Below are 23,041 nucleotides of genomic sequence, written 5' to 3'. Positions count from 1 at the left end.
GCCACGCCTGTTCCCTGACAGATGTGCTCCGTCTGTGTCCTCACTGAAACGGCAGAGCTGAGAGGTGGAATAGAGACTGTGTGGCCCGGAATGCCTGAGACACTTACTATCCAGGCCTTTACAGAAAGTTTGCCGACCTCTGCTGGTGAAGGCTCAGGGAGAGTGCGTGTTCTGGGCTCTGCCACAAAAGCTACTGTGAGACCCTCCGCCTGCCCAGTTGGGTGCTGGCCCTTTCCTGAGAGAGGCTCCCAGGGGTGGGCACACCCCATCCCTTCCCTCCATGCTGGCGACAAGCTCCTGCCCGCTCACTCCACAGATGGAGCGAACAGCCCGAGGTCTGGCTGGTGGCCAGCGCTCCACGCCTTGCTGGCTGGTGGGCCGCCTCCTCCACCCAAGCCAGCTCTACACCGGGGCCATGGCACCCCCACCCCGACCCCTTCTGTGACCTCGCTGCCACGGTCTCTGTCCCTTGTCCCAAAACAGGGAGAGGGCGGGGGAAAGGAGGCACGCTGTGTCCCCAGCCCGGGCCACTCACGGGGGTCGGCGAGCTCCGGTTGCTCTCCTCCAGAAACTCTTCCAGGGTGACCATCTCACTGCTCGGGGAGGCAGAGCAGGGCCGTCCCCCCGCGTGGGGCTGGGTGGCGCCTCTCTTCTGGACGCCGTCCTGGGGGAGAGGCCCGTTCCAGGGTGGGGGGTACTCATGGCGGCTGAGGGCGCTGCGGACCAGGGCGCTGGCATCCCGTGGCAGAGTGGCCGTGTCCCTGCTGGGGATCAGGTCTTCGCTGCTGAAGCTCTCAGACCTGCCGTGCAGCTGGTCGGAGGAACCTGGGGGGCGGGGCGGGCGGTACAGAGGAACACACCTGAGTCTCCCTCCCCGTCCGGCCGGCCTCCAGGGAGGGGGCTCTGTGCTGCCTTGGGTTCACCAAAAACAGAGAGAACTTCTCCCAGGCTCGGAGTTTGATGTTAAGAACATCTTAGAAAGGGGCGCCTGGGTGGCTCAGGCGGTGTAAGCATCTGACTCTTGACCTCAGTCTCAGTTCAGGTCTTGATCTCAGGGGCTCCCCCTCTACCCAGTGTGGAACTTACTTTAAAAAAAATTTTTTTGGGGGCGCCTGGGTGGCACAGCAGTTAAGCGTCTGCCTTCGGCTCAGGGCGTGATCCTGGAGTCCTGGGATCGAGCCCCACGTCAGGCTCCTCTGCTGTGAGCCTGCTTCTTCCTCTCCCACTCCCCCTGCTTGTGTTCCCTCTCTCATTGACTATCTCTATCAAATAAATAAATAAAATCTTTAAAAAAAAATTTTTTTTTTCTGGACAGCTTCAGAATTTGTCTGGCATTATTTTTATTTAAATTCAATTAACATATAGTATACTATTAGTTTCAGAGGGAGAGTTCAGTGATTCATCAGTTGTATATAACATCAGTGCTCATTTCATCGAGTGCCCTCCTTAAGGCCCATCACTCAGCCACCCCATTCCCCTACCCCCTTCCCCTCCAACAACCCTCAGTTTTTTTCCTATGGTTAAGAGTCTCTAATGTTTTGTCTTCCTCTCTGATTTCATCTTGTTTTATTTTTCCCTTCCTTCCCCTACGCCGTTTTGTTTCTTAAATTCCACGAGTGAAATCATATGGTAACTGTCTTTCTCTGATTGACTTATCTTACTTAGCGTAATACACTCTAGTTCCATCCACATTGTTGCAAATGGCAAGATTTCATCTTCTTGATGGCTGAGTAATAGTCCACTGTATGTATGTATATATACACATCTTCTTTATCCATTCATCTGTCGATGGACATCTGGGCTCTTTCCACACTTTAGCTATTGTGGACACTGCTGCTATAAACACTGGGGTGCATGTGTCCCTTCGGATCACTACATTTGTATCTTAGGGGTAAATACCTAGTAGTGCAATTGCTGGGTCGTAGGGTAGCTCTATTTTCAACTTTCTGAGGAACGTCCATACTGTTTTCCAGAGCGGCTGCACTGGCTTGCACTCCCACCAAGTATAAGAGGGTTCCCCTTTTTCAGTGTGGCATTTGAAAACAAAATAACTTGAGATAAAAGTGGAAAGCTTCCGGTGAAGTTTAAATTATTATTTAATATTAATTGCTATAAGGCAGCGCACATATCAGGCGTCATCCATTCATTTATTGAGGGTTTATCTACTGCCTGTTACGTGCTGGGGTTCTTCCGGGGGCTGGTCATGAGCAGGCTAAGAGAAAAAAAAATCTTTGAAAAGTTTCTAGTCTTGGGACAACATACACATTCTTTTCAAATGCACAGAAACGCTCGCTGAGACAGATGATATTGTACGCTATAAAATAAAGTTAAAAAACGTAAAAGGATCAAAGTCGCCCGACTGTGCTCTCTGGCCACCATGGGCTGTTGGTAACAATCGCCACCCCCATTCTACAGATGAAGTAGCTTGGATTCAGAGCAAGGGTGACGTGCCCGGGTGCCCTGGGCTGGTCTCTGGGGGTAAAGGGATTCACTCAGGCGCCCAGGCCTGTGCCTGAAACCGCATGACGCGGACCATACATGCAAATGTGGGTGCAGCGGAGAATCCTGTGTTAGCGCTTGAACCATGAAAATAACGTGAGCCCAGAACCAAAGACCCAAATACAACGAAAAGTGCATGGCGGCCAAGGCTGACCTACCTTTCAGGTTAAGAGGCGAGCTGTCACTGGACGCATTCCGACTGCTCTCCAAGCTGTCTGGCCGGGACACTGAAAGGAAGGGACACTCAGCCTAAACGGCCAGGGGGCACGTATGCCCCAGACTGACCGTCTAGTCCGAGAAAAGCTGCGAAACAAAGCCACTCTATGCCAAAGTTAAGGCAGATGTCCTCAGGAAGGATGGACTTTGGGGTTCTCTGCATTCTCCCATCAGGAGATCTAGCTTCGCCAACTTGGGTGCGAGGCATGGCATCCAGCAGGCCATCCAGAAACGACAACTAGCATTTTTTATTAGGTCTAGGGCTAAAAGAAATCTCACACCGAACTCCAGTACAATAAGCAGACTGGAAAGAAGGGCGGCTTGGGGTAAGCCAACGAGTGAGGAGGGAGTGCCCACTCCTACGACTGCACAGAGCTTTCTGGAACCCATTTGAGACTTGGTGAGAGTGGGAGCCGGGAAACAGCGGGGAAACACGTGCGTATGTGTACAAGGGGGTGTGTGCCTGCGCACAGGCCACCGTGACCCCCGTCATCCACAGGAGCCAGTGCTGGGACCTGGAGGAGGAGAGGGAGAGCTCGCTTTCCCTGGTCGTTTGCAGTCCGTCAGCTCCCTGCTTCCCCTGTCTCAAATTTACATCCACCCCCAAGGGAAAAATCGACTGGTACGGTGACAAGGGCTGGACAAACCAGCCCTCGCGGCTGCTGCTGCTGGTGCTGCCCGAGGAGGCGTGTGGCAGCTCTCAGGTCGCGGAGGAGCCCAGGGGCAGGAGGGGCGGCTCTACCCCGCAAAGGGCAGCTGCCCCTTCAAGGCCGGCAGGCCTGCTTCTCCTGGTCCCCTCTTCCAGGTGCCCTGCCAGCCAGCCCCGCACCAGCGTCTGTCCTGCTGGGCCAGGAACCCCTGGGGGTCAGGAGCTGCACTTCGGTCTTCCCTGCATCCCCCTCCGCGCGCAGCTGGTGTGGAGTCGAGCCACCCCGAGAACCGGAGATCCGCTAGGAGGCGCTCGGCTTACCACACCCCTGGGGACACTTTCCTTTTCATTGGTCTATAGGGCTCCTGGTTCCCAAGTACTGGTGTGCTCTGCAAATAGCAGGCATATGGAAAACTCTTATTAGCAAACGGGGTTTGGGGAGGAGCCAAAAAATACTTGGTTTTTGCGAGAAACTCTGTAAAAGCAGAGTAAGTCCCCTCTTTGAGAAGGGAAAAATGGACATAAAAATGCACATCTCTCTTTAAAAAGGAATTTTAAGTGTTATTAAAAGAAAATGGTGATATAAATCAACAGGACCCAACCCCCCCCCCTTTTTTTAAGATTTTATTAGAGAGAGAAGAGAGCATGGTGGGGATGGGGGGAGGGAATCTGAAGGAGAAGCAGACTCCCCGCTGAGCAGGGAGCCCGACGCAAGGCTCGATCCGGGACCCTGGGACCACGACCCGAGCCGAAGGCAGATCCTTAACTGACTGACCCACCCAGGCGCCTTCTAGCCCCCAAAGCACTTTTGTTTATGCAGGTACCACCCTGAAGACTGCTTTTCCTTCTTTTTCCTGATAAGAAAAGCTCGAGGAATCAGAGTATTCAGGAGTACTGAGGAAGAAAACCCCTTGGTGGTCAGCGGTTGCAGCATTGACCTGGCTCCCCGGCCAACTTAATAAAGCCCCATGGCCGATACCCCCAGGTGTGTTCCCCTCTCCTCAGTGCGTAGACACAAGGGCGCGTGTGTTAAACTGTTCTGCCACAGAGCCTGTATTTTCTCACGCCGAGTGCCAGTGTCTGTATCTGTATGAATATCAGCATCATAGAACGTTTAAGACAATGACTGGACTCTTGATTTCGGCTTAGGTCGTGATCTTAGGGTCGTGAGATCGAGCCCCCAGTCCGGCTCCTTATCAGTAGGGAGGCTGCTTGCAATTTTCTCTCCCTCTCCCTCTGCACCGCTGCCCCCACTCATGCTCTCACTCTCTAAAATAAATCTTAAAAAAAAAAAAAAAAGACAATGACTAGGGTAGGAGACCATGCTAGCTCCTACATTTATTGTTGATTAAGAGTAAAAAGAGCTCACTGTGAGCTGAGTTTTTTTTTAAGAATTATTTTTCCACCCTTCTAGGATTTTTGTTTTTCAAAAATTATAAAAACCCAAAGCAGCTTTTAATTTTTGAGAAGGCTGGTTATAGTCACTGTTTCCCTTCTGCAGAAACTCACAATATATCTTAAGTCAAATGCCCGAGTGCTTCTAACAATTTCTAAGAGCACACGCAGGTACTCCAGTCAACTAGAACCCAAGTGAGGACAGTGAGAGGCCTCCCTGCAATCAGGGCTTCCGGTAGGGTCAGCAGAATGTCCTGGCAAACCTGAGGGAGCATTTTCAAGCAAGGGGAGTTGGAGCCTGTAGAAGTCAGATACTCTGGAGGTGGTGACTTCCCTGTCATGGGAGGTATGGAAGCAGAAGTCACACGCCCAGACCCCCGGGGAGGGCGTGAAGGAGCCTGGAGGAACCGAGGCCCCTCCCCATTCCCACTTCAACGCAACAACGTCACATCTACCCGTTTCCCACATGGGACTGCGCTCGAAGGAAAAATACTGTCGATGAAAACCAGTCTGAGACGCCAGGCCCAAGGACATGAGGCACTGAGCACTCACCGTACTGCCTGTGGTTGAACTCCAGCTCCAGGGACGGGTCACAGAGGCTGTCATCTGAATTATAGCCTATGGAGGCAGTAAGGTCATTGGTTATTAAGATAGGGTTTTCTGGAACACTCTGAACAACTACGGACTCTTATTTAGGAAAAGTATATTTTTATTTGTCCTTCGACATGACAATCCTACTTCCAGGAAACAACTCTGGGGGTGGGGTGGTTGAAAAGATCATGTGTGGCCATTTTCCTTAGTATGCGGCTCTAAAGAGACTAAGAAAGATCCCCATGATCTATGCCCAGGTGGAAAAAAATCAAGGTGTGTAGATTTTATTTATTTATGTGGGTTTTTTTTTTTTTTTTAAGTAGGCTCCATGCCCAGCGTGGAACCCAACATGGGACTTGAACTCTTGACCCTGAGATCAAGACCTGAGCTGAGATCAAGAGTCAGATGCTTAACCAACTGAATCACCCAAGCGCCCCATTTTGGTTTATTTTTGCAGAAAGAAACACCGGGAGTATAAACAAGGAGTTAAGAAAAAAGGTTATCCTGAGGGTGGTGGGGGATTCACATAATTCAGGTTTTTGAATCTAAAATTTTACACATTAAAACACACAGGGTTTAATTTACAAAGAAAAAAGTGTAAAATTAAAAACAGGAATGAACTTTACTTCGTCAAATCAACGTTTTCACACAGAGAGAAACACTGATCTGCAGTGAATTTTGAGTGTAAAACTCTGTGAGAGCGTCCTTAGCGAAATACAATCTAGGGACTAAAAGAACTATAAAGAAAATGTTGCTTGCTGAATTTATGGTGACTGGTAGCACTAGTAGGATTACTTTTTAAACCATTATTGCATATTTTGGGGAAAAAATGTTTCAGGAGACAAGCACTCTGTAAAGAAAAGGACACGCAAATAGGAAATCCCTGTGATGTTAAATCTGAATTGGAAATACTGACACAAACCAGTAATATGTATGTCTTATCTTCCTTTACTGAAAGGGCCTAGAAGCAATGGCAACTCCATAGGCCCAGATCCTGTTTATTAAATTCTGCTCTAAAAGAAACCAGATTGACTTAAAGAAATGGCGGATTCTAAGGAGGCTTCTTTCTATTTGAAGCCGGCTGGCTATGGGCCCACTGGCCATGAACGCCAGAGTGTGAGAACAGGCTGCCAGGGAATCGTGTGGCCGGGGCTGGGTCTGCAGCGGCGACCGATCTTCCCTCGGGCTCTGCAGGCATAGGAACGGCCAGAGGTGTTTCTAGGCTCGGGTTTAGGAATGGGATCTAGGCTGACATGGCCCATGGGTTAGTCTGAAGGGCTGGACCTTGAGCCACACAAGCCGCTAAGTCCGAGGGGAGATGGAGAACCCAGCCCCCTCCCCGAGATCAGGCAGGGCTTCTGCACCCCAAGCCCAGGGAGAAGGGGGTGGTGGAGGGGGACACTGCTGACTGCCGAGAACGGGCTCAGAGCATGCCTGTCCCAGCCAGAACGCAGCACCGTTCCCGACCTCCAGCAGCGAGTGACTCTGCTTCCAGGGTCTGGCCAGGAGTGGAGAAGGACTGCCTGGCTGCCCTGTGCTCGCTCTGCTTCTCTCCCCAGGGCTGTTGATGACTTGTGAACAAGGTTGTGAGGCTAACCCAGGTGCGCCTGGAGGGCGGGGACCCTGTGGGCTCTGCCTGTCAAAGCAAGGTTCTGCACAGCCAGGTTTCAAGAGTCGAGTGGGTGGTGTTCTGATGAAACGAAACCATCCTTCCCAGTTCTCTCCGATTCCCAACACCCGAGACGCAGCCCCCCTTCCGGCTCTGCCAGCTGTTGCTTCGTTTCTAAGTTACGAGCAGAATGTCTTTTTTAGTTTTCGGCTTTATCTTCCTTTCTGTTTAGCGTATTTTAGATTTCCAAGTGCCTCTCCCTTAACTGCTCTCTTTTACAGCATCCTGTCCCTGTTCCGTAGGTATAACCACCTCGCCTATCCCAGACTACGTCAACGGCACTCACTTCAAAATTGTCACCTCTGTGCTTAACATCTGTTTAACTCTGTGGCCCGCCACTGGTTTGGGTCACTGCTGCTGGATGCCCGGCGATCCCTGAACTTCCAGAGGCTTCATTTGACAAGATCTGACTGAGCTGTCTTGTGGGGAATTTCTCGAGCTTATCAGATGGCTTGAAGAACATTTTAATCTCACATGTAAAGGTGTGACCACACATGGCCACTGGCCCCCTGGGAGATGTTCGGTGTGTCAATCCTTCCCCGAATCCCCTTGTTCTCAGCGAAGGAGGCCTGCCTCCTCCTCTCCCAAGCCACCACCAGGTTCAGAGACGCTCTCGTGTTTCCTCCATAAAGAATAACCCTCCAAACTCCTACCAGGTTGGGGTGAAGGCACTGCCTGCTTTCAGCCCAAACTGCAGTTCACCTCCCTTCTGGAGCTAGGTAGCGCCACCAGTTCCTGAACAGTGGTGGTGAGAGCGGCTTAGGATTGGGCCTCTAGGCGGTGAGGTTGTCTGCCCCACGTCACACAGCTGACAGGCAGAAGCTGTGCCTACGTGATGGCAAAGCTCGTCTACAACCTAAGTACTCTGCTTACCACCTATCTCTGCAAGCCTGGGGTCTTCAGGAACGACCCTGGACAGGTATCTCTCTTTTTCCAGAGGGGCCCACGACTCACCTTTGGTGCGGCCTGGGTGCCGGGAGAGGGGGGTAGAGCTGGAAGGGGTTGTAGTGATGGCTGAGGTCGAACAGGTCCGGGAGCTCAGCTCCGAAGGCCAGAGCTTCATGGCTGGGTCAGCGGAGGCATCTGTGCGGTCAAGGCTGCCTCTGTGCGGGGACCCTTGCTTTGGTTTTAGGTCCCCAGGGCCTGGGGCAGAGAAGGACATTGAGAAACGGGGCAGCAAAGTCCTGTGCCAAGGCTGGGCTACTACACGGAGGCCTAGAAGCAGGGGCACCGGGGCACACGGACCACAAGGACAGAAGCTGGGCTGTGGTGTCGACAGGAGGGCCCTGGCTACAAGCCTGGCATGGGGGAGGGGGCAGAGAGGCTGGCCCCGGCTCTACACATGGGTCGGACTGCGAGCCCTGAAAGGCTGGGACAAGATAAGGCACTCAGAGGATAAGCCAACTGTTGCCAGAAGGCCAACACATGAGCCATGGGCATGCCTGCCGTGTAACGCTGTGTGTAACTCGGATATCCGATTTCAAAAGGTCCTGAGGATGTTGCCTCAGGATCACTCTAGGCCTGCAGCCAAGGCCCTGAAGATCCAGGATGGATGGACAGATGTCCATCCTGGCGGCTGGCTTCACTTAGGGTTTGAGAAAGCAGCTTACTCCTACACTAAGAGTCATTGAAGATGTCTTAATCTCTGTGAGAGTGACTTTTCCCTCGTATCTTGTGCTTGTCTGCAATCGCTATATTTTCTACCCCGAACACATACTTTCGTTAAACAAAATTTCTATAAAAACATTAGAAAAAGAAAACAAAAAAATCTTCCAACTACTAGTAGCAGGAAAGGGGCTGGGCTCTCTAAATGGAAGATAAACACATGTGCGGCCGGAGCTCCCGAGAGCGTGAGGACGGCACTGTTTTGCACCATGTTCCCCTCTGGGCACCCCACGGCCGGGACCCGGAGGCACACCCTCCCATGGGGCTGACCCCGCCGGCCCCTCAACCACTCGGGGTTCTGCACTCCCTGGGAGGTTTTCAGTGCCCAAATCTTACAATTTAAAACCAAGGCAAAATTTGGATTCTGAAAGACACCCTTGATGAGAAGCAAGATTCAAGTCTGGTGGAATGCGAGGGGACAAGCATCCAGTGCGCGCAGTTAAAATGAGGAGGGAGGGCAGCGGAGGGGAGCGGACAGTTAACATGGATGGCAGAGAAACAGGACGAGGCCGACAGCATGCTGGCGAGACAGAGTCCCCGAGGCCCGGGGGCACGGCAGCCCACAGGCCCCGGGGCGGAGCTCGTGACATGAAGTCAGTGCCACATCGACCGGCTTCAACAGCTTAACAGGTGCGGATTTGCTCGTGTGTTACCTTGTGTTTGCAGTGACACCGGTTTTCCATCGACAGCACCAATAATAATCTTCCTTTAATTTAAAATAAATTTAAGTGGCAACGGTGAGTTAATTGGGAAAAACACGTATGTGATCCACACAGGTGGATAAAAAGATGTGGCAAAACTCAGGAAGATGGCAGAGAATGAGAGCAGACAGCAGACAGCGCAGTAGCTAAAGGCCTCGACCGACCCGCGCTCCCCCCGCTCTGGGCGTGACCGGCGTGCTGATGGTCTTGCTGTCTGCTACCGTTTTCACGTCCGCGTCCAGGAGGTCAGAGAGCCACCGCACGGTCATAAAACGTCATTCTGGGCTGACCTCTGGCTTGGCAACATCGGTCCAATTATACACAATGCTTGAATGGAGCGATAAATCCTTCAGGACACAGAGCACATCTACACAGGGCCTTGTCAGCAAAAGCCAACAACTCAGGGCTCTCACAGAGGAGGAGAAAAGGGCAGCAGCTTTAAATCTGGCTGCTTAAAAATAAGTCTTAAAAAAAAAAAATCTCACTTGACAGAGGCCATCTATTTTAGGAAGCAAAGCGACAACCGACCAGTTCTGCTTGTAAAGCACAGGCACGACATAAGGCTGCAGGTGCGAGCGCGGGGAGGCGGCACCCGGCCGCCGGACTTACTTAGCACGGACATCCTGGCCCACGGACCTGTGCATGGATGTCCCGAGGCTCCCCTACAACTGTGCTGTGCTGGAGAAATGGTCCAGAGAGTGTGACAACTCATCTTCTCTTTTGAAATCAGAATCCACGCTGGCTACTTTAAACTTGGCTTGGAATTGGGATCAGGAGGAGGGGTCCACTAGGGGTCATCAGGCCTTTAGGTACTTTTTTTTTTTTTTTTTTTTTTGGTTTGTTTGGATTTCAGAAATGAAGGAAGATACATGATGAAAACACATGATAAAGGAAAAGGATTAGAAATCTCCGATTTCTGAAAAAGGGACAGGCTCGTTAGGAGAGGATGGGATGTCAGAGGAAGACCAGAACCGCAGGCGTTTAGAGAGAGTCGGGTGGGCCGTTGGAGACTTGTCTTTGTCCTTGCTTTTGCTTCTCAAAAAGGGACTCTTTTTGCGCTGAGCTGCTCAATTGTTATTCCCCGGATAACCCAGGAGAGGAAGGAAAAAAAAAACAACAAATAAATGAAATGAATAATAACAAATGACTCTGAATTAGCTAAATGCAGGCCGGAGATCAGAAGCCTGTCCGACCCAGGAAAGACAGGAACAATACCCACGACAAGCCCAGAATCAGGACTCGGTGAATCATTTATGCTCTGACTCAACGTGATTAATTGAGGCGCGTCTTAGTGCCAACGCTTTACTCTGCACGGGAGAATTATGTATCGCCCAAGGAGCCAATGGAGGAGACCTTTTTCAATTTCAGCATGTTAAATTATTAAAGAAGGATGCTTATTAATTTAGGAGCTGGCTTCTCTTACTCATGCACTTGAACGACCGGCCCCCTGACGATCTGGTGCACACGCCACTCCCGTTCCTGTTCAAGGGCCTCGCAAACACCTAATGATATGTTTCTGGCCTGATGTCACGAGATGACAGTCTGCTGAAGTATTCACCAATAATTCTGTACATCTAAAATAACCCCTTTTGAGAATAATGAAAATACCTCCTTTTGTACCCCCAAACCCCACAACACCAAGAATCGTTTAAGATCTCCTGCACAAGCTCTACTCCAGTCCTACACTTCATGGCCTTTAAAGTCGAGTCTTGTCAGAGTAGACACCCGGTCTTATTTTCTGAACAGGACCTATATCAACACAGCAGAGTCGAGGGATTTCTGATTGAGGAGAGGGCACGCTGCTACCTTGCTTATTTCTACCTCCACGGCGCCACCTGGTGGCCGGCGTTCCCGACACAGAATAAGGGGCCCCAGACTCCGCGGCACGTTTGTACAAGGCTTTAAGTGCACACAGCAGTGAAGCGCTCCAGGTCCGCGGCCCCGTGTGCGGATCCCAGTTCCACCACTGATTACACTGGCAAGTGTTTAAAATTTCATCAAGCCTCCCTTTCTCCGCTCTGAGAAGGGATGATTCATCGTGCCCACCCTGCCCAGTAGTTCGGACTCCACGAGACAGGTGAAGCACGTCAATTAGCTAAAAGGAGCCCGGAAGGAACGCCCAGTACATCTCACAGCTGCGGGGGCTACGAAGAATTTTCCCTGACCTGCTCGTCCCTGGGCCGGCACAACAGCCTGGACCAGTCAAGTTTTTTTTTTTTCTCTGCAAGTTTTCGTAGCTCATTAGGCCGATGGTAGTTAATTAAATCAGTTTAGAGAATAATACAAGTTGAGGGGATAAAGGTCAACAACTTTAGCCAACAAGAAAACCTGAGGGGAGCGCTACCTGCTAGACAGAAACAAAGGTCCAGCCTCAGCGTCGCTTAGCTGCACCTGAGCCTCTTACCTAATCTGATCTGTAAAGAACGGGAACACAAGCATTTGTCCCCAACGTGTGCACGTGCGCACGTTTTCTTCTCTGCATTCGAAAGGGACATAGCAGGACCCACTGAATGGCACCCCCAAAAGGCCTGTGCACATGTCACACGGGGCAGCTTGTCGCCACCGGCCCTCAGCACTGTAACATCACCCCCTGGGGCACAGGGCTCTCAGGCCTAGGCCCAGTCTTCAGAAAGTTCCAGTGCCCTTCATAAAATTTAAATTATTCCGGGTGCATGCTTGGCAGGTTTATGGGTAAAGAACCCATAAGCTAATATTTAAAAAGTAAAGCTGAAAACTTAACGTTTCTGTCAATTACTGTGTTTAGTCGATTCTGAGGTACACGCTTCCCCCATTGCTTCACATCTCTGAAATCCTTACGCAGCTTCGACGGGGTCTGACAGTCACCGCTGGCCAGGTGGCACCTCTGACGGAACGGTCACTGCCACACCCCATGCACTGCGCCCGTTTTCCCTTTAGGCCTGTGCACGGCTATCGAAGTCTCAGAAGAGCTCTCGGAGCAGAGCGTAACACGCCCGCGGAGCAGTAAAGCTCAGCGTCCTCGGACGGCCAGCGGTTCTCCCGCCGGTATATAAGGTAATCATGCAGCGTATCGCTGAGAGCTGCTTAGATGTGAGGAAACACGGCATATGCAACTAGGAATCCGAGTCAGAACCTCTGGCCAACTCCAAATGACAGCCATAAGTAACGAGGTAAGCCGTGCCCCGCGGCCGGGAGGACTCGGGGACTTTCTGAGGATCCCGTGTACGTACAGAACAGGTTAGATGCACCCGGGATCGCCCTACGAAACAGCGGACTCTGAATCTTTGACACATGCACCCCCAAACTTACACTCCTGAGCCCGTCTCTACAGCGCCTGCGTAACTATCAGCCCAGATGCTACCACAGCCTACGGGATGCGTGACGCTTCTCATCCTAAAATAACAGAACCGTCACGGGACGAAGCTGCTGACGGGAATTTGTATTCTCTCCTGGGTTGCGAACATATGCAAGGAGGCAGATCTGTGTGTAAGCAGCACACCCTCTTCACGCTCCTACACACACGTGTGCACATCGCACACCGTCTCTCATTCCACCCAATCCAGGCAGAGCCCTTCCGAGCATCCCCTCCGTAGCACGAAGGCAGCCTGGTCAGCCGCTCCTACCTTTACCCACAGGCCCGTTGAGGGTGTCCCGCTCTTCTGCACCGCTGGAGCCAGACGGGGTGGCCTCGGGGTTCTCTGGCTGCAATCTGAGGGGCTGAGGAGATGGCGAGGTCGGATCCAGGGACTCCACCTGCCAGGGGGGGCTCTCTGCGGTTGACTTCAATCGTTCTCTGGAACCTTCTTTCTTTGGTTTGATGAGCTTGACTAAGGCTTTGGCGCCAATCCAGTGGTTTTTCCTAGGGAGAAGCAGATTGTCGGAAGGACACAACCAACCCTCGTTGCCCCTCCAGCAGGTCATGGGGTGACCTGATGTGAGCCGAGCTTTCCATCACAAACCTGGAAGTCATTAATTTGGGGTTCAGAATGATGGCCCTCCCCACCATCACCATGATCATCGGATCTGGGGGCCCAGGGATGGTAGAAGTGTGCACTGTGGTGGAAATCCACACTAGCCTCTTGGGGAAACAGAATTTCAAACAGGATGCAAACTTCAAACTCTTGATTATCTGCGTGAAACAAAGCCATGTCCATCAGCAATTTTTCTGTCAAAATGCCATTTTGGAACTGAGTCATGGACCTTCTCGTTTTCTGCTAAAGTTAATATTAAGTAGAATAAACTAACATTCTTCAATCAGCCCTGGCACTGAGGAGTCTGGGAGAGAGAGGGGAAGAGAGGGGAGAGTGGGCTGTTTAAATTAAAATCAGCGAATTTCAAGAGTAAGCAACAGAGTTGCAGCTGACTGGAAATGAGGCATTCTGATATCACAAAAAAAAAAAAAGAAATTGGCGCTGAAACTAGACAGTACCGTGTTTACACAAATCACTCAGTCTCCTCATCTGGGCCTTCATTTCTTTGCCAGACAGAGGGAGGAAGACCGCGGTTCAGAAATTCTGTGGTTCACCAGAGAAGCCTGAAGGATTCATTGTGATCCTGACTTCGAGGCTGGGCTGGGCCATGGAAAAGGCCAGCTCCTGGGGCCTAGGTCTAGACTAGGGGAGGGCCTCCAGCACAAGGCTGGCATCCCCAGAGACTGAGCCAGCTCCACCACCAGGGGGCTGCTGCTCCCTGAAGAAAGGACTGAGTTTATGAACTTGCCCTGGGGTTCAGGGAGTCCAGAGGAATCTGTGTGAGGCCCAGAGGTTCCCGTGTCGAAGAGCACGGGTACGCCAGCTTCTGTCCCCAAAACAGGAATGTGATTTCCAATGTCCCGTGAAATCGTGAGACAGAATCTGATATGGCCACCCTTCTGTCCCACTTTAATGGCTCCCAAACCACAGACTCTCCGCACCCCCTGTTGGCATTTGCTGACCCTCCCAGAACAAGCCAGAGTACAGAGGGCAGGGCTGAAAATCTCGCTCCCTCTGTCACAGGAGTGGCCTGCACACAGAGGACCTCCAAGGAGCAGGAGGCACGGGCCCTCCAAGCCGGGCGCTGCTCTAGTGGGAGCGGTTTCCACTGCACTCATGCACGAGGAAGCTCTCCGTTCCGGGCTTACCTCCTGACACTTAAATCAACTCACTTCTTTGGAGCAGGATCGTAGAACTTGTACTGATCCATGATTTTTTCTTCCAGTTTTTCCTTATGTCTCCGTAAGGCATTTAATTTGTCTCTGTGAAGAGAGAAGAAAGGAGGGCTCTCAATCCTGTTTTAAATAAAACACATCAATTTACTCGTCAGCCCAGCCCAGGACCTTTGCTGGGATTCAGACATCATCGTGCTCACGACCGTCATAATCATGAAGTCGGGGGTGTGTGAATGGAAACGTCTAGCGCGGGTCCAGAAAGCCCTGCTACCTTGCAGAGCTGGGCTAGAGCGCTCAGGGTCTGGGTGCAAGTCAACTCAAGGGAGCAAACCCCCTCACCGTCGGAAAATTTACACGCTTCTAGAAGCCCCAAACACTTGCCGGCCAGGTCATGCAGGATACTGGGCATTCGGGGTCGGACACAGGGCTTGTGTGTTAATAATACCTCTGCTGAGGGGGAGCGGTGTGCCCTCAGGGAGCTGGATGGGCATCAAGGCGGAAAGAACCATTTCCGCAAAGGCAGACCTCTGACCTGGGCCTATTGTGACAGCGGGTTTCTGGTAACACTTCCACGGGGGCAAACTTGAAAGCTTTTGGGGGCCAGACAGGGAAGATAAGGAGCAAAGCGGGCCTGGAAAGAGCAGGGGGAGCAGTGGGGACCGTAGCTCTGGCTGCTAGCCGCCAGATGGCCACGTGCGAGGCCTGCAGGGCAGATCCGCCGATTTTGGCAGAGAAGCCAGGACACCTAGGTTACGGAGCCAAATCTCCTGGTCCCTAAATGTTGGGAACCAGTTCACATTTTCAAAAACACAGGAAGGATCAAGACACCTCTGGACCCCAGGGCTGCCACTTGGGCTTCCCGGGAGAGTCCAGCCTGATAGGAAGGGCGTGCTTCTGATTATCTCAGGGAGTCACGGGGGTGGAGCGCTCGACCCACACCGCCCAGACGTCACCACACCCTGGTTTCCTCAGGAGGCCTCTGAACCAGAGGCCAGTGCTCAGGCCCCTCTGCTGTGAGGCTGCCAGGGGTCCACCCGAACTGAGGGCTCCGAGTCTGCCGCACATGAACGCCTCCGTGAAGAGTGACAGCTTTGTGAATGTCTGGCCCTGACCGTGAAACCCCACTCTGTTTGGCCTTACCCTCTGGGTGCTTTCGTGGCTGGCTGGGCCCACAGATGCACACTAACTCACAGACAGCAGGCATCGCACCCCTCACAGGGCCCAGAATGGTGCTCGTATGCCAACTTCTGGCATTCTCCACTCTCTAATGCCAAACCATCATCAAACCATCCCCCTTGGGTACCAGCCTCCTACGCTCCTCGTTAGCACCTGCCCAACCCTGCGGGCAGTTTTTATCGGCTGGGTTATAGAGGGCCAACTTCAGTGGATGGGCGTATCTACCCCAAATTTACAGCGTGGTTTTCAATGTAAACCATCGTCCGGTAGGTGGCGGGCCACCTCTACAGGAGCAGGTGAGGCCAGAAAACTGACGAAGAAGAACCTTTAGGCGGCAGAGCATGGCCAGTGCACAGCTGGCATTCACGTGACCACGTCCCTCTGCCGGCACGTCTCCCCCAGCCTTCCCAGGGCCGGCCAGCCAGTCCCGCTCATGAGGAAGGACAGTCCAACCATCAGAGCATGAGGGTTAAACATCACTCAGGATCCGTGCGATGTGTCTTGGATGACATGACTTCCAAACCACGAGGCTTCCAGTACCAAGGCTCTTCCTAGGCCCTACTAGACCAGCATCCTTTAACGCTTCCCGACGAATCCAAACTCACAAGCTGGGCACGGAAGCCTTCCTCAGCTGAGCGCCCTCCTCCTTCTCCAGCCTTCTCTCCTGAAGTTCCCGGCTCCACCTTCGGGTCCCCCCACCTGCCTGCCTTCTCCCCATCCCATGTCAGCAACAGAGCACCAGCTCCCACCACCATGTTGCCTTCCACGTACCTCAACAGCTGCCCAGCATGGACATGCTCCCCAAACCCCCTGCCCCTACCCTGTCCTGGCTCCCAGGGGACGCTTCTGTGCACCTCATGGGGCCCGTGCCAGAGCAGGCCCTTCACTAACACCAGCTGAGGGAGGACAACCACAGCACACCAATAACCCGCTTTCCAGTAATCCAGGAGAACGCAGAGGCAACAGGAACACCCCAGTTACGGCACCCATGCTCAGCCTTCCATTTGAGTTCTTTCCCTGAGATACTTCTGTTGGCACTGTCTTATTTTTAAAGGTGAGCTTAATTCTAAAAACAGATTCCGAAGCTTCTGGTGGTAGGCACGGCCTCTGAAAAGCAAACCAGAGCCAACCACCCCATGTGCACAAACCGAGAACCATTCCGGGACGTCGAGAGAAGGCTGTGCTGGTAGGATGGTCTGTCCCCTTGCCCTCAGGACACCAAAGGGCCCAGGGGCCATTCCTTGCCCAGGATGTCACAGGCCCTGGCACGGGGCCGGGGAAGCCAGAGCCCCTCTGTCTACAGGCCTTGCTCCCACACGCGTCCCTTACATGTACCGCTTCTGCTCCTCGTGGTACTGCTCCTTACTCTCCATGTTCTGCTCTAGCAGCATCTGGTTCTGCTGGCTCAGCAGCTGGATCTGGCTCAGCAGGTGATGGTTTTCTTCCTCCAGGTTCCCCTTGAGACGGGACAGCAGCTAAAACACAAATCAGCGTTTCAAACACTGTAATCCCAGGATTCCACTGCTGTAATCCGGCTTCCAAGGGAAGGGTCACGGGCACAGAGATGTGCACCTGTCCCTCGCCAGTGAGAACCTGCAAGGACTGAGAGAGGCAACGGCCTGGGGAGAGCGGGATTCCCTCTGCACCTGCCCTGTCCAAACTGGCGGCCGACAGCAATGCGTGGCCACGGAGCACTTAAAGTGCAGCTAGTCTGAACCGAGACCTGACAAAATATACAGAGATTCTGAAGGACTTCATAGTAATAAAGAAGAGAACATAAAATAGCTCATTAACACTTTTTTGGGTCGCACGTCAAAATGGTAATATTTTAGATCGTTGGCTAAACAAAATAAATGATTAACCTGAATCCCCCCGTTTTTATTTTTAACATGGTGATGAGAAAACCTTAACTTAGGTATGAGGCCTGCGTCATATTTCCGTTGGGCAGCTCTGCTCTTGAAGGGGGTCGGCACACCCTTTCTGTGAAGGGCCCGACACGAAGTATTTCAGGCTTTCCAGGCTGGACGGGGGTGTCTGTCGCAATGCTCCCCTTTGGCCACCGCTGCGAAACAGCCAGGGGTGACACGCAAACACAAGGGTGCGGCCACGTCCCAATCACGGACACTTACATCGCCAATCATTTCCACTTGCCACAAACTATCGCTCTTTTCTTGATTTCTCCCAACCACTAGAACTGTAAAAGACCAAAACTGGCAGTGTGCCAGATCTGACTCACGGGCTGAGGTCTGCCAGCTCTCGCTGCAGAATAATACCATCGCGGCTGATGTAGCAGGAAAATCCCAAGCTTGGGCTTCAGACAGCCTGAGTTCCCATCCACGACTGGAGGCCCCAGTGTGGGGTCTCCTCAGAAATCCTAAAGCACCTCCCTGTGACAACATAGCCTACGGTGGCTGAGGCTTCCTGTGCCCGAGGGTCTGGCCCCCACCTCCTCCACATGCTCCCTGCCCCAGCCCAGGGGGGCCTGGAGGCATCTGTATCCCCTGGGCCTCGGTTTCCTCAGCTGTGATGTCCCACACGGCTACCAGGAGCTCAAAGGACAGGGCCTCTGAGAGGGTTTCTGGACAAACGGGAGACAAGAGGAGCCGTGTCCTGGGGACACTGCTGTCCTTGGGGTGTCCTGAAGGGAGCTGGGACCAAGCCACTCTTCCCAGCTCGATCCACTTTGCCTTTCTTATCTGTCCCGGGATCTGCTTTTGACCTCATCTGAGATGGTTCTGCTGCTTAAGACAATGTTCAACCTGGCGCACCACAAGGGAAAGCTCTGCGTGTCTGGAGACCGGGGCGCGCCTGAGTGAGCTCAGCCGAGCTGCCCCGGGATCCGGAGCGGAGTCAGCCATTCCCGCCACTCCTCTAGAACAGTGTGGATGCTGAATTTAAAAGATGAAAGACAAGTGTAGACACGGCCGAGGGGACGGACGGAAGACCGTCCTCTGCTGTTCCCATGCACTTCCCCGACCACGCGAGAAGCAGAGGGCAGACGGAAAGCTGTCTTCTGACCCCTCCCTGCCAGTCATGGTGTCCGTCTCCCCTCCAAATGCCTCTGTTCCCTCTCAGCCCCTGTACCACCTTCCACGTGGTCTTCGAGCGCCCCTGCCAACGAGGACCCGTCACCACCCCACCGGGCCCAGGGCTCTGGTCCTTGTCCCGAGGCCTCACCTCGCAGTGGTTGTCCAGCTTGGTCAGCGAGATGTCCATGCTCTGGTGCTGCTCCTTCAGCTCGTCAAACCGAGCCTGCCAGCAGTTCAGCTCCAGCTGTGAGTTGTTCAGGGAGGTTTTCAGCTCCTTGGTGTGGGCGTGCAGCTCCTCGTACTCGCCCTTCAGCTGGCGGTGCAGGAAATTGACCCTGGGGGCGGAGAGCCACAGGCCGAGGGCTGAAGGGCATGACAGGCTCTGTCCCTGCTGTGCAACCTGACACAAGATGACAGCCTCTCTGGGCCTCAGTTTTTTCACGTGTGAAAGGAGGGGGTTGAACAAAATGAGCAGTTTTCAAACTATGCTCTTTGGGGTTCTGTGAGGGACCCCCTGGTGCCCCACGTTGGGCTGGGGGAGACAGCGTGGGCGGCTCAGACACCCGCTCCCACAGAGCATCACAAGATGATCTCTTTTACATTTAAAGCTTTGGCGTATCTGCATACGTACTTGGAAAAAAGGGTTCGGCTGTTAACTTTTTTTTTTTTTAAAAGAAACACTGAACCAGAACATTTTTGCTCTAAAATCCTGTGTCTATGTCCAGCTCTTCCTCCCAATTTCAAGCTCCTTTCTAATTTCAACTCCTGAGATGAATAAAGTATGAGATGCCAGGGTATTATGGAAATCCGCTAAAATTATCACCATCGTAACTATCATGCAACCAGGGCTCCTTAGGGGAAGATTCGTATCCGAAAGCTCAAATTACTGGAGGCTCATGGACATCATCTGGACGCAGATGTGTCTTGTTTGGCCTACACGCTTCTTTTAAATGGGTCAGTGTGCCAACATTCAAAAACCTGAAGGTCTCCCATCAACACTCAGATGTCCAGTTTCCCTGAAGAAAAAAGAGGAAGATGAAAGAATGACCTAGAAAGCTCTGGGTCTGCCTGCTGGCTGGCTGGCTGACAACCTTCAGCTGATATGTATTCCCAATGTCCCCGTCTGGGCTGTCACCAGCACTCCCTCACCAGCGAACCCAGCCTGCCCGGGTCCCTGGAGGCCCCCGAGTGTGGGGCCCCCGAGCACATTCATGCAAGGACGTGGAGAGGACGCAGCTTCATTCAGTCGTGCCTTTGTGCTGAGACGAGACCTCATTCACATCCTGACTCGCATTAACTAGAAGCACTGACTCTGAACAGTTTAGTTCATCCCTGAGCCTGTTTCCTTATCTGCTATAAAAAAAAGGGGGGGAGGTGTGGGGGAGGTTGGGATAGTAGCGCGGTGGATTCTTGTTATTCGAGGTAATGACGCTCTATGAAGTTCCCCGTGGTCACTGACTGGCGGATACGGAGCCACGGCCTCTTGGGAACACACAGGGCATACGTTCCTGCAAGCTCTCGTGACATTTTATTTTTATTTTATTTATTTATTTTTTTTTTTAAAGATTTTATTTATTTATGTGACAGAGAGACAGCCAGCGAGAGAGGGAACACAGCAGGGGGGGTGGGAGAGGAAGAAGCAGGCTCCTAGCGGAGGAGCCTGATGTGGGGCTCGATCCCAGAACGCCGGGATCACGCCCTGAGCCGAAGGCAGACGCTTTAACGACTGCACTACCCAGGCGCCCTCTCGTGACATTTTAGCCAATGGATCAAGGCAGTCCTTATTTTATCAGGGTTCCGTTTATTTTTATACGATTTTATTTATGTATTCGACAGAGAGAAAGAGAGCACACAAGCAGGGGGAGCAGCAGGCAGAGGGAGAAGCAGGCTCCCCGCTGAGCAGAAAGCCAGATGTGGGGCTTTAACAGGACCCCGGGATCATGACCTGAGCCAAAGGCAGACGCTTCACCGACGGAGCCACCCAGGCGCCCCAGGGTTTCTGTTTAAAGACACCTCTTAAAATATGCTCACAGCCACAGCACTGTAGCTGGTGCCTGAATGGAGCTTCTCGAATGTGTACTGCTTCCAGAAGGCCATCACAGCCTTGCACTAGGAGTCCTAGACCACACTTCAGCACTCCACTTGGGGGCTATTTTAAATAGTGAAATTGCAGGGGTACCTGGGTGACTCAGTCAGTGAAGCATCTGCCTTTGGCTCAGGTCATGATCCCGGGGTCCTGGGATCAAGCCCCATGTCAGGGGTCTCTGCTCAGTGGGGAGTCTGCTTCCCCCTCTCCCTCTGCCACTCCCCCTGCTTGTGCTCTCTCTCTCTCAAGTAAATCTTTTAAAAAAATAAATAGCAAAATTGCCACCAAAAACTATGAAAACACCTTGGCACCAAACAGACTATAAAAAGGACGCTTCTTCACAGGACAAGAACTACAATGAGAAGGCAGAGCATCCTTGTTTGCCCTCAGCTGGAACCATGTGCTTCGGGGGTCTCAGGCATTAGGCCACCCTGGGCACGTGCGTGAAAGCACCATGAGGATCAGTTTGGGGAAGACTGCAAGTCGGTGAACCCACAAATAGAGAATGTGTGAATAATGGGGATCCATGGTGTGTCCTTCATGAGATCGCCATGTGGCCTACATCAGAGGAGGGTCCACAATGGATACAAGGCACCTGTCCCCAGGTGTCACTCGGGCCCTTCCATCCCAAGCACCAGCTAGAGTCCCCTCTTAGCTTGTGCCCCAGCTGTGAACACAACAGGGTTTGTAAAAACACCTGGCCGCCGGGGACTCTGCCTACATGCTCGAGGTGGGGCCGGGTTGGTCTACGTGGGATCCTGGACGGCAGGCGCCCTGCACGGGCCGGTGGGACTCCTGGTGCTTACCTGTCCAGCTCGCCGCGCAGCCGCTGGTTCTCACCCACGGCCATGGCGCCCGTCCTCTGCTCCTGCTGTAGAGCCTCCCTCTCGCTGTTCAAAACCTTCTCCAGCTCGTCCAGCTCCGCCTTACGCTTCAGCACGTCGTCCTGCCTGTTGGAGGGAACATACCCGCTGGGAGCTTGTCTGGAGCCTTCCTTTCCTCCAGGGAATCAACGCCCCAGAAGACTATGAAACCTCCCACGGAAAATGGGGTTCCTCTGGCGGCTTCTCTCTGCAAAGCGGAGGGGGACGGGGCAGGGAACAGGCGGGGCGAGAGGCAGGGCAGCAGCAGAACGGGAGAACGGCGGTTGGGAGGGCCGTCTGGGCCAGGGGTTGCCCCCAGCCCCACAGCAGAGTCCTCTTCTCCCCACCCGGCAAGTCTCCAAGGCCCCTTGGGTTCCCTGTCAAAGCCGCCCTCCCTCCCTGGCCACCTGGGCACGCCGAGACTGTTTTCTGCACTCGGAGCCCTTCGCTTCGGAGAGTTATAAATACGTTACTAAGTGGTTCGCTAAGCACAAACAGATCTAAAAGAAACCACAAAATAAAGAGCTGAATTCCACCCCACGTAACAGCTAATCCCTCTTCACTGGGGGCTGGTCAGCCCTCTGCCCTCCTCCCCTTGGGAACCGAGTCTCCTTGTTCTTGGTCTGTCCTGGTTGTGGGGGCAGAGGCTTGCCTGGCGGGGGCCTAACAGCTGCCAGAGGCCAGTTCTTCACACACACACACACACACACGCACACGCACACGCACACGCACACGCACCCCCCTTCTCAGGAGCCCCGACCACAGCCCTTCCCCTTCTGCTGGGACTTTCTCTCCTTCTCCAGCCCCGTCTCCGTGGTTACTGCACAGCCGGCTCTGGAGGGCGGCAGAGCACAGGAGGACGAGCTGCTGAGAGCCCCCGCTGCTCCTCCCCCCTGCTGGAAACGGAGGACTCAGGATCTCCCTCAAGTCCACGCCAGTGACTGAGGCACCGCCCTTCAACAGTCCCCGTTCAGGGAAATCCCTCTTTCCAGACCCCCTTCCTCGTCTGAGCTCCTCACACGCACAGTCAGACCAGGGCGTCCAACCGGTCTTCAGACCTCCACCCCGGCCCCGCGGCCCCCCGGGCCCCCAGCCCCCCAGCAGCCGCCCTTGCACCACGTGACCGCAGTCAAACTCCGGAAGGTGCTCAGGCAGCTGTGCAAGGACAAACTTTCTCGCGGCCTTTTGCCCCAGGGCAGAGGCTGCCCAATGGGGACAGGTGTACGGCTGGAAGTGGAGGCTCTGTCTAGCTTTTCAGGTGGTGACAAGTCCCCCAGGGTCAACAAATTAGGGCCACGGGCAGATGATTAGGGTTCCCCAAATCCTGCTTCCCTGCTGTAACATCTTATAAAAGCCCACTGATCAGGGATACCTGTA

The 23,041-nt window shown here is 53.2% G+C and overlaps 1 protein-coding gene across 2 annotated transcripts in view; it reads right to left on the bottom strand.

The window, feature by feature from the left end:
• CCDC88C (coiled-coil domain containing 88C) overlaps positions 1–23,041 on the bottom strand; it is a 126,696-nt gene that overhangs the window by 5,045 nt on the left and 98,610 nt on the right. Inside the window, exons 22-29 of one of the 2 annotated variants that reach the window (XM_040641522.1) lie at positions 18,864–19,050; positions 17,016–17,161; positions 14,508–14,597; positions 12,988–13,223; positions 7,974–8,162; positions 5,312–5,377; positions 2,658–2,726; positions 536–825 (exon numbers count right to left, since the gene is read on the bottom strand). In XM_040641522.1, coding sequence (XP_040497456.1) covers positions 536–825; positions 2,658–2,726; positions 5,312–5,377; positions 7,974–8,162; positions 12,988–13,223; positions 14,508–14,597; positions 17,016–17,161; positions 18,864–19,050 — 1,273 coding nt within the window. The remainder of the gene's footprint in view (positions 1–535; positions 826–2,657; positions 2,727–5,311; positions 5,378–7,973; positions 8,163–12,987; positions 13,224–14,507; positions 14,598–17,015; positions 17,162–18,863; positions 19,051–23,041) is intronic. The other variant, XM_040641523.1, reaches the window with a different exon arrangement.

Source organism: Ursus maritimus, unplaced genomic scaffold (assembly GCF_017311325.1).
Source record: "Ursus maritimus isolate PB19 unplaced genomic scaffold, ASM1731132v1 scaffold_25, whole genome shotgun sequence".
Lineage (NCBI taxonomy): Eukaryota > Metazoa > Chordata > Mammalia > Carnivora > Ursidae > Ursus > Ursus maritimus.
The sequence above is the reverse complement of the archived record's forward strand: the minus strand, read 5'-3'. Positions and strand labels throughout refer to the sequence as shown.